The sequence below is a fragment of the Myodes glareolus genome, chromosome 8 (genome assembly GCF_982192425.1).
Source record: "Myodes glareolus chromosome 8, mMyoGla1.1, whole genome shotgun sequence".
NCBI lineage: Eukaryota > Metazoa > Chordata > Mammalia > Rodentia > Cricetidae > Myodes > Myodes glareolus.
The window spans coordinates 75,984,793-76,002,247 of record NC_142033.1 but is presented as its reverse complement, the minus strand read 5'-3'; the positions used below and the strand labels follow the sequence as shown (position 1 = coordinate 76,002,247).

The 17,455-nt window shown below is 42.1% G+C and overlaps 1 protein-coding gene across 10 annotated transcripts in view; it reads right to left on the bottom strand.

Moving 5' to 3' along the window:
* Depdc5 (DEP domain containing 5, GATOR1 subcomplex subunit) overlaps window positions 1–17,455 on the bottom strand; it is a 124,838-nt gene that overhangs the window by 53,062 nt on the left and 54,321 nt on the right. For all 10 annotated transcript variants that reach the window (XM_085692149.2, XM_087909159.1, XM_087909157.1 and 7 more), the window contains 3 exons: window positions 16,417–16,552; window positions 15,414–15,508; window positions 2,476–2,541 (listed from right to left, as the gene is read on the bottom strand). In XM_085692149.2, the coding sequence (XP_085548275.2) occupies window positions 2,476–2,541; window positions 15,414–15,508; window positions 16,417–16,552 (297 nt within the window). The remainder of the gene's footprint in view (window positions 1–2,475; window positions 2,542–15,413; window positions 15,509–16,416; window positions 16,553–17,455) is intronic.

Genomic DNA, 17,455 nt, shown 5'->3' with positions numbered 1-17,455 from the left:
TGACATTTTGGACTAGACAAGTTGTTTTAGAGGGCTGTGCTGGGCACTGAGAGATGCTGAGGAGTGACACCGGACTCTATCACAAGATGGCAATGGTTCACTCTACTGTGAAAACCAGAAATGACTACAGATATTGCTCTGTCTGCTTGGGTGTGTGCCCCTTCCCACTAACTTAAAATGCTAAGGCAGCACTATGGTCTGGTTGCTGTTTGTTTCACTAGACTCAGGCACATGGGGCTTGGTCCCCAGTGTGGAAATATGAGAAATATGGAGCCTAGAGAAAGGTCCTTGGCGGTGTGTCCTCAGGAAGGTCAGGGTTGTTCTGGAACTTGAGGCAATTCTTGGCAGTTCTTGCCCCAGCCTGTGCTGTAGCTTTCATTTTTCTGCATGTGATCTCTCTGATTCACTCTTTCTAATCATGATGCCATCCACCACATGATGCAGTTGGTGAGCTCCTGCCAGAGCCAGCACCACAATAACCTCTCTCTCTGCCTCTCTCTATCTCTCTCTAACACCTACTTCTCTCATAGCCTTGCTATGAATCCCAGGTTAGCCTTGAATTTGTAGTCTTTCTTCTTTAGCTTCCAGAAAACTGAGATTACAATATACACTGTACACTGGCCTTTAAACTGACTTTTCTTATAGTCTTATTCCCCTCAGGTATTCCATTTAAACAGATAGCTATCTCCCAAAGTAAAACTTAATCTGTACGATCTTTAAGGTAAAGACTATCTTTTTAAAATCTCTATTAGAGGAAACAACAACAAAAGACTCCACACTTTGCCTTTGAGTACTGAGTGGGATACTTATACACTATATATAGTAAATGCATATGTATGAGCAGTAACAAATTTACAACACAATGTATCCCCTGTGGCTTTTTCAGCCTCACATGGGTGAAAAAGTCTTATGTGCTAAATATGGGGACAGACTTAATCAAAGCCACCATGAGAAAGTCAGAAATGGAAGCCAACTACCTCTTTATGTTGTCTTAGATCATCACACTAGACCTCACTACCTTTCTGGCCCTTATATCAGTGATTTCTGCTGGGCATGATAGTATATGTCTGTAGTCCCAGCACTGAGGAAGCAGAGACAGGAGGATTGCTACAAGTTCATAACTAGCTGGGCTACACAGAGAAACCCTGTTTTAAAAAATAAATAAATAAATTGAAACACTCTTCCCTGACAAAAATATGGGAACTATCCAAATGGTCACTAATAAAAAAATGATTGCTAAAACCTCAGATATAATCATATGTTTGATGATATGATTAAAAATAACACTTTTGGTTAGTTTGTTTGTTTGGAGAGTGTCTCACTATGTAGTTCTGGCTGGCCTGGAACTTCTACTTATACCAAGCTTCCCAAGTGTTGGGATTAAAGCCATGTGTTACCATACTCAGCTTAATAAAACTTAAAAAAAAATTTTTTTTTTTGGGTTGGCATGATGGCTTAATATGTAAAAGCACTTGCCACCAAACCTGATAACTTGAGTTTGATCCCTGGATCCGCCCAGCAGGACAGAGCCAATTCCCTCTGGTTGTCCTCTGGTGCCCGTGCACATGTGCTATGGTATATGTGTGTCACCACACAAACACATATATATATATTTTTTTAATCTTAAGACTAATAGAGGGGCCGTGCAGTGGTGGTGCACGCCTTTAAATCCAGCACTTGGGAGGCAGAGGCAGGCGAATCTCATTTTGAGTTCAAGGCCAGCCTGATCTACAAAGAGAGTTTTAGGACAGTCAGGACTATTATACAGAGTAATCCTGTCTGGAAAAACAAACAAGCAAACAAACAAAACAAAACAAAACAAAGGAGTAATAGAGGGGCTGGAGAGATGACTCAGTAGTCCTCTTCCAAGACACAGGTTCAATTCCTGGAACCCACATAGCAGCTTACAACTGTCTGTAACTCCAGTTCCAGGGGATCTGATACCCTCACACCAATGCACATAAAATTAAAACAAATAAGTAACTTTTAAAAAGAATAGGAACATGAAAACTAGTAAGAGGATTAAGCTAATCATCAGTTACACACCACAGCCACATAATGACGTATGTGCAGTGGCAGGACTGCTTCCCTGCCACTGTGTTGGTACAGATGCTCTCTAAGGTTCAACTATTTAAATACACAAATGTGACCAGAACAAATGCTAACTAGCCAAATATTCTCACTATGGGCTTCTGAAGGGCTCTAGTAACAGCCCCTTATTTCTGGTTTCTCCCCCAGAGGCTTCTGCCTGGCACGAGGGTCTTTCGCACATGTCCTGAATCACACATTCTGGAGCAGGTCATTCAGCCATACTTCTCTCCCAGGCATCAGAGAAACTCAAGAGTCCCTCCCATCACCTGTCTAGACCACAGCTGTATTTCTAGATTGTTCTCTTCCCACAGGGCATCCTCACGCCTTCACCATCCCATACAGCCTATCCCTGTTCCCTACTAGTAGTCAGCTGTCTCCTCTTACTTGGGTCTGGAGAGGTAGAAACACCATCCTCTGGAGGATCCTTATTCTGGGTCCTAGGATTCAAACCTAGAGAAAGAAAAAGTGGCTTGTCTGAATCAAAAGTTACTATACAAAAAAGTGCTGACAGTTGTGGTTGAAAAAGCTCAAAAGTAAAGCTAAAAATAAAAACACAAACCAGGCCAGGCAGTGGTGGCACACGCCTTTAATCTCAGTACTCGGAAGGCAGAGGCAGGCGGATCTCTGTGAGTTTGAGGCCAGCCTGGTCTACAAGAGCTAGTTCCAGGACAGGCTCCAAAGCTACAGAGAAATCCTGTCTTGAAAAACCAAAAAACAAAAACAAAAACAAAAACAAAACAAAAAACACCAAAAAAACAAACAAACAAAAAACCAAAAAACAACACACAAACCAAGTGCCGGTTCTGAACTGGGTATTTCAAACAGCACAAAATAATCAACTAAAGAAAAATATGAATAACCTAAAATTTGAGAATGAACTAGAACTTCGATGCTTTCAATACCACTCTTTTTTGTCTGATAAAATATTTTTTGCAATGAAAATTGCTACATATTTTAAGAAAACTAACACATCTTAAAGTCATGTCAATTAATTAATTTTTAGCAAACATAAAATAACCTAATTACATTTTGTACAGTTATCATTTAACCTTACCTTTTAGAATTCTTTCCCAAATCATAGCTTTTAAGAATATAACATAAGGGCTAGAGAGATGGATCAGTGGTTAAGTGTACTGACTGCTCTTCCAGAGGATTTGGGTTCAATTCCCAGCACCAACACGGCAGTTCATGACTGTCTGTAATTCCATGATCTGACATATTTACTCAGACATACATGTAGGCAAAACACCAAAGCACATAAAATTAAAAATAAAAAAATTTAAAAAGAAAAAGCATATAACATAAAGTCAGGAATTGGTGGAATATGTCTTTAATTCTAGCATTTGGGATCAAAGAGCCAGTCTTGTCTACAAAGCAAGTTCCAAGACAGCCAGAGCTGTTACACAGAGAAACCCTATCTTGGAAGGAAAGAAAAAGAATACAGCATAAGACATCAAAGTTTACTATGTTTAACAAAATAACAAAGAACCTACCTAGATACAATTAGTTTGAAAAAATTCAAAATGAAACTTGAATATGAAATGACAGAGCTAATTGGAAAACATGCATAACTAATTAAACATCAGTTAGAAAACATACATATTTATTAGAAAAATCATACTATAGGAAGGATTGAAAAGAGCCTCCAAAGATTAAGTGTCTCCAAATACAAAGTTAAGGGAGGAGGTAGATGAAAAACAGAACTTCATTGTCTTTTTTAGAGAAGTATTTATTTATTTATTTACTTTTAAAGATTTATTTATTATGTAAAGTGTTTTGCCTGCATGTATGCCTGTAGGCCAGAAGAGGGCACTAAATATCATTGTAGATGGTTGTGAGCCACGTTGTGGTTGCTAGGAAATGAACTCAGGACATTTAGAAGAGCAGTCAGTGCTCTTGACCTCTGAGCCAAAACCCGAGACGTATTTATTTTATATGTATGAGTGCCTACTCATATCCATGCGCATCTGTGTGCGCCTGATGCACATGGAGGCCAGCAGAAGACATCAGATCATGAGCTGCCATGAGGATCCAGAGAATGGAGCCCAGGTCTTCTGCAGGAGCATCACATGCTCCTAACTGCTGAGATATCTCTCTAGCCCTAGAACTTGTACCTTTTACTCCATATATATATCTGCGTCACTTGAATCTCAGTTAAGGATAACAAATACTTGAAATCTTTGAAAAAACAAAATGAAAACAAAAGCAATGATCTGGAGGAAAATGCTGAAAATCACATAATTTGGAAAAAGGAGAGTTCTCTCAAAACTCAAAAGGAAGAAAATTAACAACCCAATAAATAAGTGAACAAAATATTTGAACTGGCACTTTAAACACCACCTACAGAAGGCGTGTGAGGACATGAAGAGATCCCATGCCCGTATCACCAGGGAACAGTGAACAGAGGAGCGAAAGGCCCCAAAGCTGGCTTTTGTTCATCTGTTATTTCAGGACATGGTCTCACATATCCTATGCTGGCCTCAGACTTGGCATATAGCAGAGGATGATCTCCAGTTTATGACCCTCCTTTCTCTATCCCAGTGCCAAAATTATAGGTCTGTACCACCAAGCCCAGTTTCTGTTTGTTTGTTTACTTATTCAAGTTTATGAATGTTCTGCCTACATGTATGTCTGTGCTGTGCACATTTGTGCCTGGTACCCACATAAGTCAGAAGAGGGCATGAGATCCCCTGGAACTAGAGTTACAAATGGTTATGAGCTACCAAATGGGTGGCCTAGTCCTCTGTAAAAGCAACAAGTGCTCCTAACTGCTGAGCCAACTCTATCCCTCAATCCCAGTTTTTCCTTCTTTTGTCTTTTGGTTTTGCTTCTGCTTGGAATGTTTTTTTCTTTTTTATTGAAAATAAAACCCGGGGGCAGGCAATGGTGCCGCATGCCTTTAATCCCAGCATCGGGAGGCAGAGGCAGGTGGATCTCTGTGAGTTCAAGTCCAGGCTGGTCTACAGAGTGAGTTACAGGACAGGCTCCAAGCTACAGATAAACCCTATCTGGAACTCCCCTTCTCAAAAAAAAAAAAAAAGAAAGAAAGAAAGAAAGAAAGAAAAAAAGAAAAAGAAAAAGAAAAGAAAAGTCAGGCCAGGCGGTGGTGGCATACATCTTTAGTCCCAGTACTCAGAGAGGCAGAGGCAGACGGATCTCTGTGAGTTCGAGGTCAGCCTGGTCTACAAAGTGAGTTCCAGGACAGTTAGAGATACACAGAGAACCCTGTCTTAAAAAAAAAAAAAAGAAAAGAAAAGAAAAGAAAAGAAAAGAAAAGAAAGAAAGTGAAAGACTCTAAATGCATTTCTGAGGCCTCTCAGCTCTAAAGACATTTTCTGAAGCCTCTTAGCATTTGGAAACAGGACAGTTACCCGCCACCCCCACACACATGCTGGACAGTTCAGCCTCCTGTGTCCTTGTGAATAATCTTCAAACATAACTCTATTCTGGGAATTGAGGCAAAGACAACCCACAGACGTTGACTCAGTTTCTGATGTATTGATTTAGTCACTGAAACAAGGTCAGGATGGCCTACAGATGCTCCCTTATCTCACCTGACCACGTAGCTATTCTCCTGCCCTGGAATAGACCAATCACTGATAGTAACCCTTTGAATAAGCCAATCCAATAAGTTGGAAAACAACCTTCAGGTCCCCACCACCACCCCCGCCGCCATGTCTGTGGCTTTTCACTTTAAAAGATGGGCTGTAACAGCTATCGGAGGTCCTTCATATCCCGAACCTGAACGGCCCTGTCATGACAGAATAAAAATCCTCTTGCTTTTGCATCAATTGTGGTTATGTTAGTGGTGTCAGGAGCAACTCCTCCTTGATGTTTGGACTTCTAGTCCAACAAAAGAAAGAGAGAGAGAGAGAGAGAGAGAGAGAGAGAGAGGGAGAGAGAAATGAAATGCAATGTCAGGCATGGTAGTGCATATCTTCAATCTTAGCACTTAGGAAACAGGCAGGTAGATCTCTGAGATCAGGGCCAGCCTGGTCTACAGAGACAAAAAGAGAAACCCTGCCAGTCACCCCAAAATAGACTCCACCACCCATATAATATACCTTGATAACGGTTTCCCCTCCTTTCCATCTGGATCTATATCTTTTTTGTCTCTCATTAGAAAACACACATGTGCCAGGCAGTGGTGGCTCACACGCCTTTAATCCCAGCACTCAGGAGACAGAGGCAGGCGGATCTCTGTGAACCTGAGGCCAGCCTGGTTTACAGAGAGTTCCAGGACGGTCACAGCTACACAGAAAAACCCTGTACTGAAAAACCAAAAAAGAAAAAGAACAAAAACAAAAAACAAACAAACAAAATGCTTCTAAGGAATAACAAGATAAAACAAAAACTAACACATCAAAATAGAACAAAACAAACAGGGAAAGAGCCTAAGGTGTAAGAAACAGAAACAGAAGCAGAGACCACTCATTCACATACTCAGGAATCTCATGAAAACACTAAACTGGAGTAATAATAGATACAAAGGACCTACAGGGTAAAAAGAGAGAAAATATTTATATTTATTTAGATATTTATATAGAAACATCTATTATATGTAATAAAATAATATAACACTAATATAAAACTTTTTAAAGTCCTGACATAACACTGTAAGATAAGGAACCTCCAAAGATGTTATTGGGTTCCTTTTCTATCGAACTGTTGGCCATCTACTACTGCCAAGCCCAGTTTTTCACGCAGTACTAGGGATGGGACCCAGGACCCATCACTCTAACAACTGAGCTACATTACGATCCTGCTTATTGTCTAAATAGATTACCAATAAGTAATTCAGGTAGATATGTGTTTGGTACGCACAAAGTTCTAGCTTCAGTCTCCTGTAACGAAAAGTAGAAAGGCAGAAGAATAGAAAGGTCATCTGCCAAGACCCCTAACTGCTGTGATGCTGCCGAACAACAGAGAGAAGTGAACAATACAGCTACAAGGTCTTACAACTATGCTTAAAATAAAATCCTGCAGAGCCAAAGGGAAACCCACAGAGACATTATCCCTGAGAAGCACGACTCATGTGTGAATCAGGCCCAAAGGCAGGAGGTCTGAGTCACACTTGGGTCCCTGCAGATGGCAGAAGCTTCAAGCCAAGGGAGGTAGAGATAGGGCCACAGAAGTGTTTTTCTTGCCTTTTCTGTTGTTTTTAATAAGTGAAATGTTGATTGGCTATGTATTTCAACTCTATTTTGTACCAAAACAAAGTAGATCTGCCTGCCTCTGCTGGATTGCTGGGACTAAAGGATGCAAAATGATGCCCAGCTTCAAAACAAGGATTCTAAGTTTTATTCTTAACAAGCCCAACCTACTTTTGACCATCATGCTGTGGGGACATCAAATCAGGTTGGTGGGTCTTGTTTACTTTGGTTCATATCATACTTTAACAGGAAAGAAAATACATTACATTAAAATGATAAAATACCTCTGATCATATAATTTCTTTAGAAGCTTCATATATTCTTGATTTGTTTCCAAAAGTCAATTTTAATTTAGCCTGTTAGTAGAACCTAAGGCAGATTTCTGTAAGAGTCATGTACAAACTCAGATGCAGCATCTTCTAATTCTCTGGTAATACTTTGAGAGTCCTGAGGCTAAACTTTTGCCTAGCAGGAAGGAGTGTTGGTGTTCTTGACTGCCGTGATCTTTGACAGTCACTGCCTCAGTGGTGGCTGTGGGGCATCCCCAGGAGGTAAGGAACTGCAGGGGGTGGAGAGATGCATCTGGCCCTAGCCTGAGGTATATCTTCATGTTGTGGCCCACACCTAATACTCTTTCTCAGTTATATTCTTTGCATCTGCTTCCATCAGTACTGGAAAAAGGCTCTCTGATGACAATTAGAGCAGTCAGCAGTCTGATTACAGGGGAAGGCCAGCTCAGGCACCCTCTCCACTATTGTTAGAAGTCTTAGCTGAGGTCATCCTTGTGGATTTCTGGGAGTTTCCCTGGCACCTGGTTCTCCTTAAAGTCAAAATGCCCACCCCCCCCCCATCAAGAGATCTCTTTTGTTACTCTCCCCTTCAGTCCTGCCCCTAACCTGCCTCCAGCGCCCCACCTGCCCAACCAGCTTCCTCAAGTTCCCATCCCCCCAACCCCACCTTCAGTTTACCCAGGAGATCGCTTCTATTTCCCCTTCCCAAGGAAATCCATCCACCCCTCTTTGAGCCCTCTTTGTTACCTAACCTCTCTGGGGATGTGGATCATATGTTGGGTATCCTGTACTTTACTCCTAATATTCACTTATGAGTGAGTACACACCATGTTTATCTTTCTGGGCCTGGGTTACCTCACTCAGAATGATTTTTTTCTTGTTCTATCCATTTGCCTGCAAATTTCATTAAGTCATTGTTTTTTACCCTTAATAATACTCCATTGTGTAAATGTACCACATTTTCCTTATCCATTCTTTGGTTGAGGGGCATCTAGGTTGTTTCCAGTTTCTGGCTATTATGAATAAAGTTGTTGAGCAAATGTCTTGTGATATGACTGAGCATCCTTTGGGTATATGCCCAAGAGTGGTACAGCTGGGTCTTAAGGTAGATTGATTCCCAGTTTTCTGCTGCCGCTCACAGACCCACGTTGTTTTATTAGTAAGGGTTGTTTGTTTGTTTTAAGGGTTTTTGCTTTTGTTTTGTTTTTAGTGCTAGGGATGAAAGCCAGGGCTTTGTGCATGCTATGTAAGTAGTCTACCATTGAGCTACTTCCACATCCCTGACGTAGACTGTTTTAACCATAATGTATTCCTTTATCTAACATATCCTAATTCAGTAGAGATGTGAAAAACTACACTACATTCAAACAATTCGCTGATGGAGGAAGGTTATCTGTCTATTGTGTTATTTTCATTGGTCAATAAAGAGACTGCCTTGGCCCCTTGATAGGACAGAAAATTAGGTAGGCAGAGTAAACAGAACACAATGCTGGGAAGAGGGCTATGAGGCAGACGCCATGGAGCCAGCCACCAGGTCAGACATGCTAAATCTCTCCCGGTAAGCCACGACCTCGTGATGCTACACAGATGGTTAGAAATGGGTTAATCAAGATGTGAGAGTTAGCCAGTAACTAACTCTCTAGAGATAATGGGCCAGGCAGTGCTTAAATGAATACAATTTGTGTGTTGTTATTTCAGGGGCTAAGCTAGCCATGCAGGAGCCGGGTGAGGAGAAAAGCAGGCCTGCCTGCAGCTCCTCACTACAATTCGCAGTCCAACTCCTGGTGACAGGGCTTTTTCTCATCCTTGTTATCACATATAGGAACTGCTTCTAATAGAATCCCAAAGGAGTAACAAGCTCCCACTGAGGTTATGAAAGTTGGTACCGTCATAATTTCTGTTTCTTGTCAATGTAGTGTTCAAAGTTCAATTAACGCTTCTGAAAGGGATAACAGTTTCATGAATTAAGAAAGCAAATCAGGCCTGGGGGGACGGCATAAAAGATAAGAGAGCTTGGTGTACAAGCATGGGGACTGAGTTCAAAACCCTAGAGCCCACCCTTGTTAGTCTTGCTTTGCTTTTAAAGTCAAGTGTGGTCAAGAACATATCATGTTCTAGGTTAACCAGGGACACGGTAAGAGCCTGTCTGAGAAAAAGGAAGGAAGGAAGGAAGGAAGGAAGGAAGGAAGGAAGGAAGGAAGGAAGGAAGGAAGGAGAAAGAGAGAGAATAAAGCATATTCTATGCATATTCCATAAAGATTATGGGCGGCTTGAAAGAAATCCATTTCAAAAAAAATCAAGAAGCTAAGAAGATAGCATTCGGGAGGGCTCCCATGGGTGGGAGGCAGTCTGAGAAGTGAGTGTGATTGGGGTGCATGGTGTGAAATTCCCAAAGAGTCAATAAAAATATTATGATGGGTGGGGGGAAGCTCACTGGTACAACACTGGCTAAGCATGTAACATAAACAAGGCCCTGGTCAAGTAGAAAGTAGAAAAAGATAAGATCTCCTGAGTAAATTGGGAGCATGGGGAACCTTAGGTGAGAGTTGAAGGGGGAAGGGGAGAAGCAGGGAGGGGAGCAGAGAAAAATGTAGAGCTCAATAAATATCAATGAAAAAAAAAAAAAGAAAAATCGTAAAAAAAAAAAAAAACCAAACCAAACCAAACAAACAAACAAACAAAAAACTCACAAAAACCCCAAGGCCCTGGGGCTTTGACCCAGCACTGCAGATGAAAAAAAAGTACACCCATCTAACATATACTTTTTAACTATGTACTCTGTGCCAGACTAGAGCTCTGGAGATACAGCATCAGCCAAACAAAAAATGCTTCTTCTAACAGAGCTTATACCAAAGACAAGGAGTAACAAAGACTTAGATGTCAGGTGGTGCTATAAAGAAATATCAGGTAGGAAGTGTGTGCAGTACCAGGGTAGAGCACAATTTAATGAAGACCTGGAAGAGAGCTGGATACAGCTTAGTGGCAGAGTACTTGGCTAGAAAGTGCAAAGCTCTGAGTTTGATCCCTAAAAAAAGCAATGACAAATCAACCATGAAAGAAGTGAGGGAGCAAGCTGTGGGTAGGGTAGAGGGTGATCACATAATTGATCATCCAATCGGGGCACTGTAGAGAGTGAAAGAGGACATTATATTAATTAGACAGATTAACAAGTTCAAACAAGACTGTATGGCAAACTTAGACATATAGATTTTAGCTAAGGTTCACTGGGGCCAGAACACAGCAGAAGGGACAGCAAGAGAAAGGACAGAGAGTCTAAATATGTCTGAACTATCAGGGGACTCACTAGGGAGAAACAAATGGGTAAACAGATGAGATCTGAAGCTAACCTGAGAAACCTGATCCTAGGGGCTCTGTTGCAACTGCAATGCCTTAGCTACTAAATAAATGTTAGTTGAGAAGCCCTTAGAGGGCTCTGTATAAGTAAGTTTCCTGATCTGACTTCTACTTTAGAATATTTACCCTGAATCAATCTGTTATTGTTACATTAATAGATTCCAGCACAGCATTAAGCCAGACATTCCTTCCTGCAAATAAATGCCTATAATCCCAGCTCCAAGAGGGGCTTCTAACCTAGCTGAAAAGGTATAAAACCCAGGTTCAAGGACAGATCCAGCAACAAAGATATGGATGAAGAGTAACAGAGGAGGACACCTGACACCCTTTCCTTCCTCTACATTGCACACAGTCGTGTGCATCTCCCCCAACATATGCTCATACACTCACACAGACACAGATACACACAAACACAAATAACAAACACGTCTTTAAAAAAGAAAATAAGCAATGGGCAGTGGTAGTGCACGCCTTTAATCCCAGCACTCGGGAGGTAGAGGCAGACGGATCTCTGAGTTTGAGGCCAGCCTGGTCTACAGAGGAGTTCCAGGACAGCTAGGGCTGCAACACAGAGAAACCCTGTCTCAAAAGAAAAGAAAGAAAGAAAGAGAGAGAGAGAGAGAGAGAGAGAGAGAGAGAAAGGAAGAAAGAAAAAGAGCAGGGAGAAAGAGCAAAAGAAAAAGCTAAGACTAGTTAACAGACTACTATGCCCAACTAAAACACAAAAACAGACAAGGCTAGGACAACAAAGATAAGATTCTAGCCAGGCAGTGGTGGTGAATGCCTTTAATCCCAGCACTCAGAAGGAAGAGACAGGAGGATCTCTGTAAGTTCGAGGCCAGCCTGGTCTACAAGAGCTAGTTCTAGGACAGGCTCCAAAGTAACATAGAAACCCTGCTTAGAAAAAAAATAAAAATCTAGACATACCCTGAGAGACTAGACACGAACTGGTTATTTTTTATGAGAATAAAAATTCAAAAGATTTAATCTAATTTCCTTCTGTGCTCATTAATATGATTTATCAAGTAGCCTAGGTTCAGAAAAGAAACTTAATTCCCATGTGGTTATAGACTACTTCCTGATGACCTTCAGCCCTTTTCAAAACTTCTGTTACAGGTCATGAGGAAATAGGCAAGAAAAGAGTAATCCCATATAACTATATCACCCCGACTAGAAAAATAACCCAAAGAACCTATAGTTTCTAAGAAGCTAAACACTATAGAATACACATGAATACACAGACACACACACACACACAGATTTAAGTATGAATTAAACAATAATTTTGTAAGTTATTCTAAAGCTTCTCATGTGACAGTATAGTCTTAGAAATAAAACTTCATTTGTCAATAAACAACATGCCCAACACTGGAGAGACAAAGAACAATAAGTACTTTAAGTCTGTGGAGAGAGGGAGATGGAAGCAATGGGGTCATGATGTACCAAGCTGTGCAAATGGGATGGGGTAGGAGCTGTGTGGAAGCATGACTAGCTTCTCTTAGGGAAGCATGAGATGGAAAGGAAAAGCTTCAAACAAGGAGGCACCCTTGGAGCCGAACCATCATGGAGAGTGGATGTTTTCAGGCAGAATGGGGCTTGAAGACAGGAAAGGAGCATGTTCTACATGGCGAGGATGAGATGACACAGAGATATATGAAGACCTTAGCTGGGATATAAGAAACACCCATGTGCTGGGTGGTGGCGGTATATGCCTTTAATCCCAGTACTCAGGAGGCAGAGGCAGGTGGATCTCTGTGAGTTTGAGGTCAGCCTGGTCTACAGAATAAGTTCCAGGAAAACCCTGTCTCAAAAACACACACACACACACAAAAAGAAAACCCATGTATTATTATTAACAACACCCCCATCTGTTGACCACCCATGTCTGACGGCATTATTCTAAGAATTCATATGGGTTATCACATTTATTTTTAGTTTGTTTACATTTTCATAATATTCCCTTCACAATGAAGAAACTGAGGTATAAGATAGTGGTGGCACATGCCTTTAATCCCAGCACTCATATAAGACAGAAGTAAGACAAAAGACAGAAGGCAAATTTCTGTGAGTTCAGGCCAGCCTGGTCTACAGAGTGAGTTCCAGGACAGGCTCCAAAGCTACACAGAGAAACCCTGCCTCAAAAACACAAAGGAAAAAAAAAGTAGTAACTGGCCCAAAGGACTCACTCCTCATTAGAGGTGGAGCGAGTCTCATGTCCTAAGATTCTAGAGCTTGTACTCTTTCCAAACTCAACATCTTGCTAAAGTGGAGTCACGTGAAGACACAAAGGGACACAGGAGACAGGTGACTGGTGTCAAAAGCCATGAGGAGTCACTGAAGGCTGTGCACATGGACAGAAGTTGGTCAGACCTGCATTTTGAAATACCTTATTGGTGACAGCATGGGTAGTTCCCAAAAGGAGAAAGGGACACAGCAGCAAGAGCTATTGTGATGATCCTGAACAGAGACAACAAAGGCCTGAACAAAAGACTCAAGGGCTAGCATCAGAACAAAAGGGCAGCAGAGAAGGAAAGCAGGCTAACAGCCAAGCATGAATCCAGATGATATCACAGTCACAATGGGCCAGTCCAAGCAGAGCAGTCATCAGTTAGGCAGACAGACAACTTAGTCCAAGAGGAAAAGGTGGGCTAGAGAGCCAGGCTCCAAGCAAGTGTCTTTTCAATGCCTGCCTGTCTGTGTGCACACGTGCGCAGGAAACTCGCATTAAGATATGACAATGTCACCTAAAGGTCTTCCACACGAATCCTCAAATCAACCCCCTTTGAAAGCTCACTCCTTTCTCAACTGGAAACTAAAATTCCAAAACCTACACGTAGGGAGTCATGTGGTATCTCTGCGATACTCCAGGTCACTGGGCTCTTCTGGGTAGATCCTGGGGCTGGCTGCTACCATCTTGGTTCAAGTAAATCTTCCTGCTTCAGGTCACTAGTCAAGCTAGCTCAGGGAACAGTCCAGGGAACCCCAGAGCAGTCCTCCTTAGTAACCTTCTACCCCTTCCCTGCCCCACTCCACCAAAGCCTGGAAACTCAAATTTTGGTGCCTAAAAATAAACATGCTAGTTTAGCAAAGTGATAAAAATGTTGCCTTTGTAATATTCTGTAGGCAACTTTAGGAAATCTTGCAGCACGTAAAATTTAAGTACCCTGAATATAAGACATAAAAATACCTCCACAGCGCCAAACTTTTATTTGTTTCTCATTTAAAATGAATGGATCGAATAAGAATGAAAATCATTTGGGGATCTTTGACTGCCAGCTCACTCTCCAAGTCTAATCACTTATCCATGCGCTACAGGAATCTGGTCAGCCATCTACTAGTGACCAAAGAACAGTACCATTAACCACCCCCGCCTTTCTACTTCTTTTTTTATGTGCATTGGTGTTTTGCCATGGATGTTGATTTTCCTGAAACTGAAGTTACAGACAGTTATGAGCTGCCATGTGGGTGCTAGGATTTGAACCCAGGTCCTCTGGAAGAGCAGCCAAGTGTTCTTAACCACTGAGCCATCTCTCCAGTTCCCATTAGCCCCCTTTACATAGCTTTACTTTCACAAACCTTAAGCCAAGTTCTAGAAATGCAAGTCAATTTATAGAACACAGACATGATAAAGAAACCCTATTTTGTTGTTTAGATCTTTCCACACTCATCTTTTAAAATACTTGCTTTGTAGAAAGTGTACCTTCCCCTAACAACCTTAAAAGGCACTCTGAGGAGAGCTGAACTGAGAAGGCCTGCACTGCTGGGAGACCAGTGTCTCTGACTTCTAGTCATTCAACTGACCACGTGACCTGTTTCTAGTAATATATGCCTTATTGAGATTATTAGATAATTAAAGTGCTTTCAGAGAGAGTAAGAACCAAGCTTGGCTCCACCCATTACCTGCACTTGGAATCTGTACCTTCTAACTTTCTGTCCAACCAGTGTCTATCCCTGTAAGCCTGAAATACTTAACTAAATACTAAAAAACGTAACTACATCACCTTCCTCCATCCTCTATTTTCTGCTAGTATCTTATTATATAGCTTTGGCTGGCCTAGTACTCACAGTATGTAGACCAGGTTGGCCTCAGACTCACAGGGCTCTACCTGGCTTTGCCTCTGGAGTGCTGGGATTAAAGGCATCTCTCTCTTTGTGATGTTATGATGGAAATCACAACGTTCCCCATGGACGGTTTCTACAGGAGGGTGCACTTGTTTCCAGGCCGGCAGAACAAAGCCTGTAAAACAGACTCCCAGCTGGTCTCTGGTGCTGCCCTTAACACCTCACAGCTCTCAGTCAGGACTCCCTGACGAAACAATGATAAATATGTTCTCAGCTAAAAATGTAATGGGCAGTCCATTTATAATTCCATGCATTATACAGTATTGTTTCTAAATAGGTCACTCCAAATTGTGGCTGAAATGATCCCCAAAATGGACATGGTCTCCTTTTCTGGCCTTTGTGTCACTTCTAGATGTGCGCCTGCTCTGAGCACCCCAACTCTATTACTTCTTGGATGAGTTACCTGCACCACTGTTGCTAAGCAGGCTGGCAGAAAGCTCTTCTGTTCCACTGAAGTTCAAGGACATGCTGTCACCAGGGTGTCGGGAAGTGCTGTGCCTGCAGAGAACAAAGCCAGGTCACCTGGCTTAATTAATGTAGATCATCACGTTTTTTCCTGCTCACCCTGTACCCTAGTGTGTAGGGGAGAGGGTAAGAAGAGAGGGAAGGATCCATGAAAAACAGGCCTGGATATTCAGTCACACAGGCTGGCAACCCTTAGGATCCATACCATCCTGTGGCAGTTTTATTTGTGTGTCAAGCCCCAGATACCCTGACAGCTCACCGACCATCATTAGACCACTTCCCCTTTCTGCACTATGCCTCTCCCTTAACAACAAGGGAAGGACATAAAATGCTTGAATGGATGTACCAGAGTTAATCTAGTGAAGAGGCCCACACCCTGTCCAGACCTCCACATGAACACCCCCCAGCAAAGAGGACGTCCAGTACCCAAAGAATGGGGCCAAGGCTGCTTTTTGTAAAGTGCTTCCTGAAGCAATTTTGGACCAGTGAGTCCAGGTTTAAAGTAGGGTCATGCTCATCAAGGCTTAAATGGCTTTCTGCCTATACTGACTTTTCAGATACTCTGTAAGACATTCAGAGCTTCTGTTCAAAAACGAGTATGCCAAGTTACAGAGAAGCTGTCTAAGAGAACAGCATATATCACCTGTCCCAGAATCCCATAGGCAAAGCCTAAGACAAAAAAAGAGATATCTCATTTTCATCCTTGACCAGTTTGGAAGAAAATTAAGAAGCTTACTAAGAAGCTTACAAAATGTGAGCTCAAAACAAACCTAAAACAGGGTCTTAGTAATGATACAGGCATACTATCAGGCTGCCTGCGTTCACCCTTTGCCCAGGGATGGCAGGACCTGACTGGAGTGTTCTAAGTCACAAACGTGTCATTTCCTCAGCTGTTCAGCACTGTCCTGGGCTACCTTCCAGAGCCCTGTGCAAACCCTCACCTTCCGGCAGCTTCATGATACGCCAACTCCAACAGCTCTGCAGAGGAGTGGGTGGGGTCCCTCTGCCTACTGCCCTGAAGCTCTGCCATGTTCTGCCGCGTTTGATGATGGATCTGAATGGCCTCTCCAGATGGTCCTACCCAGACAAAGAACCACTGAATGTTATTCCAACCTGAACAAAAACATACTCTTCCTTCTGTCCAACTGCTGGAACACTGGAGAGGTCTGACAAAGAGCACAGCAGGAGCAACATTATACAAGGGCCCTGCAGGCTCCCACAGTGGATCTGGGACTATCTGCTGGGACTCGCGGTTTCAGAAATACTATGGAGATGCCATGCAGAAATAGACCAGCATAAGAGGATAAAAAGACGAAAAGAGAAGGAAAATAAAAATGAAATAACAAGTCAAGTGGTGGTGGTGCACACCTTTAATCCCAGCACTCAGGAAGCAGAGGCAGGCAGATCTCTGTGGGTTTAAGGAAAAAAAAAGAAAAAAAGAAAAATAAATAACAATCTTGGTATAGTGGTGTACACTCTAGTTCCAGTACTTGGTAGGCAGAAGCTGGCAGATCTCTGTGCTACAGGGTATAAAGTGAGTTCCAGGATAGTCAGAGCTACACAGAGAAAACCTCTCTCAAAAAAAAAAAAAAAAGAAAAAAATCAGAAAGTAACAGTGTCACTCTAAAAATCTAGGGTGCTCATGCACAAAAAAGACAGAGCAGAAGAGGCTGGAATTAGTCTTGTCTATTAAAAGGCACTTCCTGAAAACATACGTGTTAGAGGTTACATAAGGTTACCAAGAGTTAAAGGAAAATTTATCTGGGTAGAAGAAATAGCCACAAAACCCAAATGTGAAAGAGGTAGAAGTGTGTGCGGAGATCAAAAGATTGGGTAAGAAGGGCAAGAGCCTCTGGAGGAAATGAGGAGTCAGAAGGGCGGGCTGCCTGGTGAAGAAGGTCTTAGTTATCAGAGGGCCAGTGCTCAAGGAGATAAACAGAGGGAACAGTGTCTGCAGACCAGCTGCAGTTGTGCTGTTCT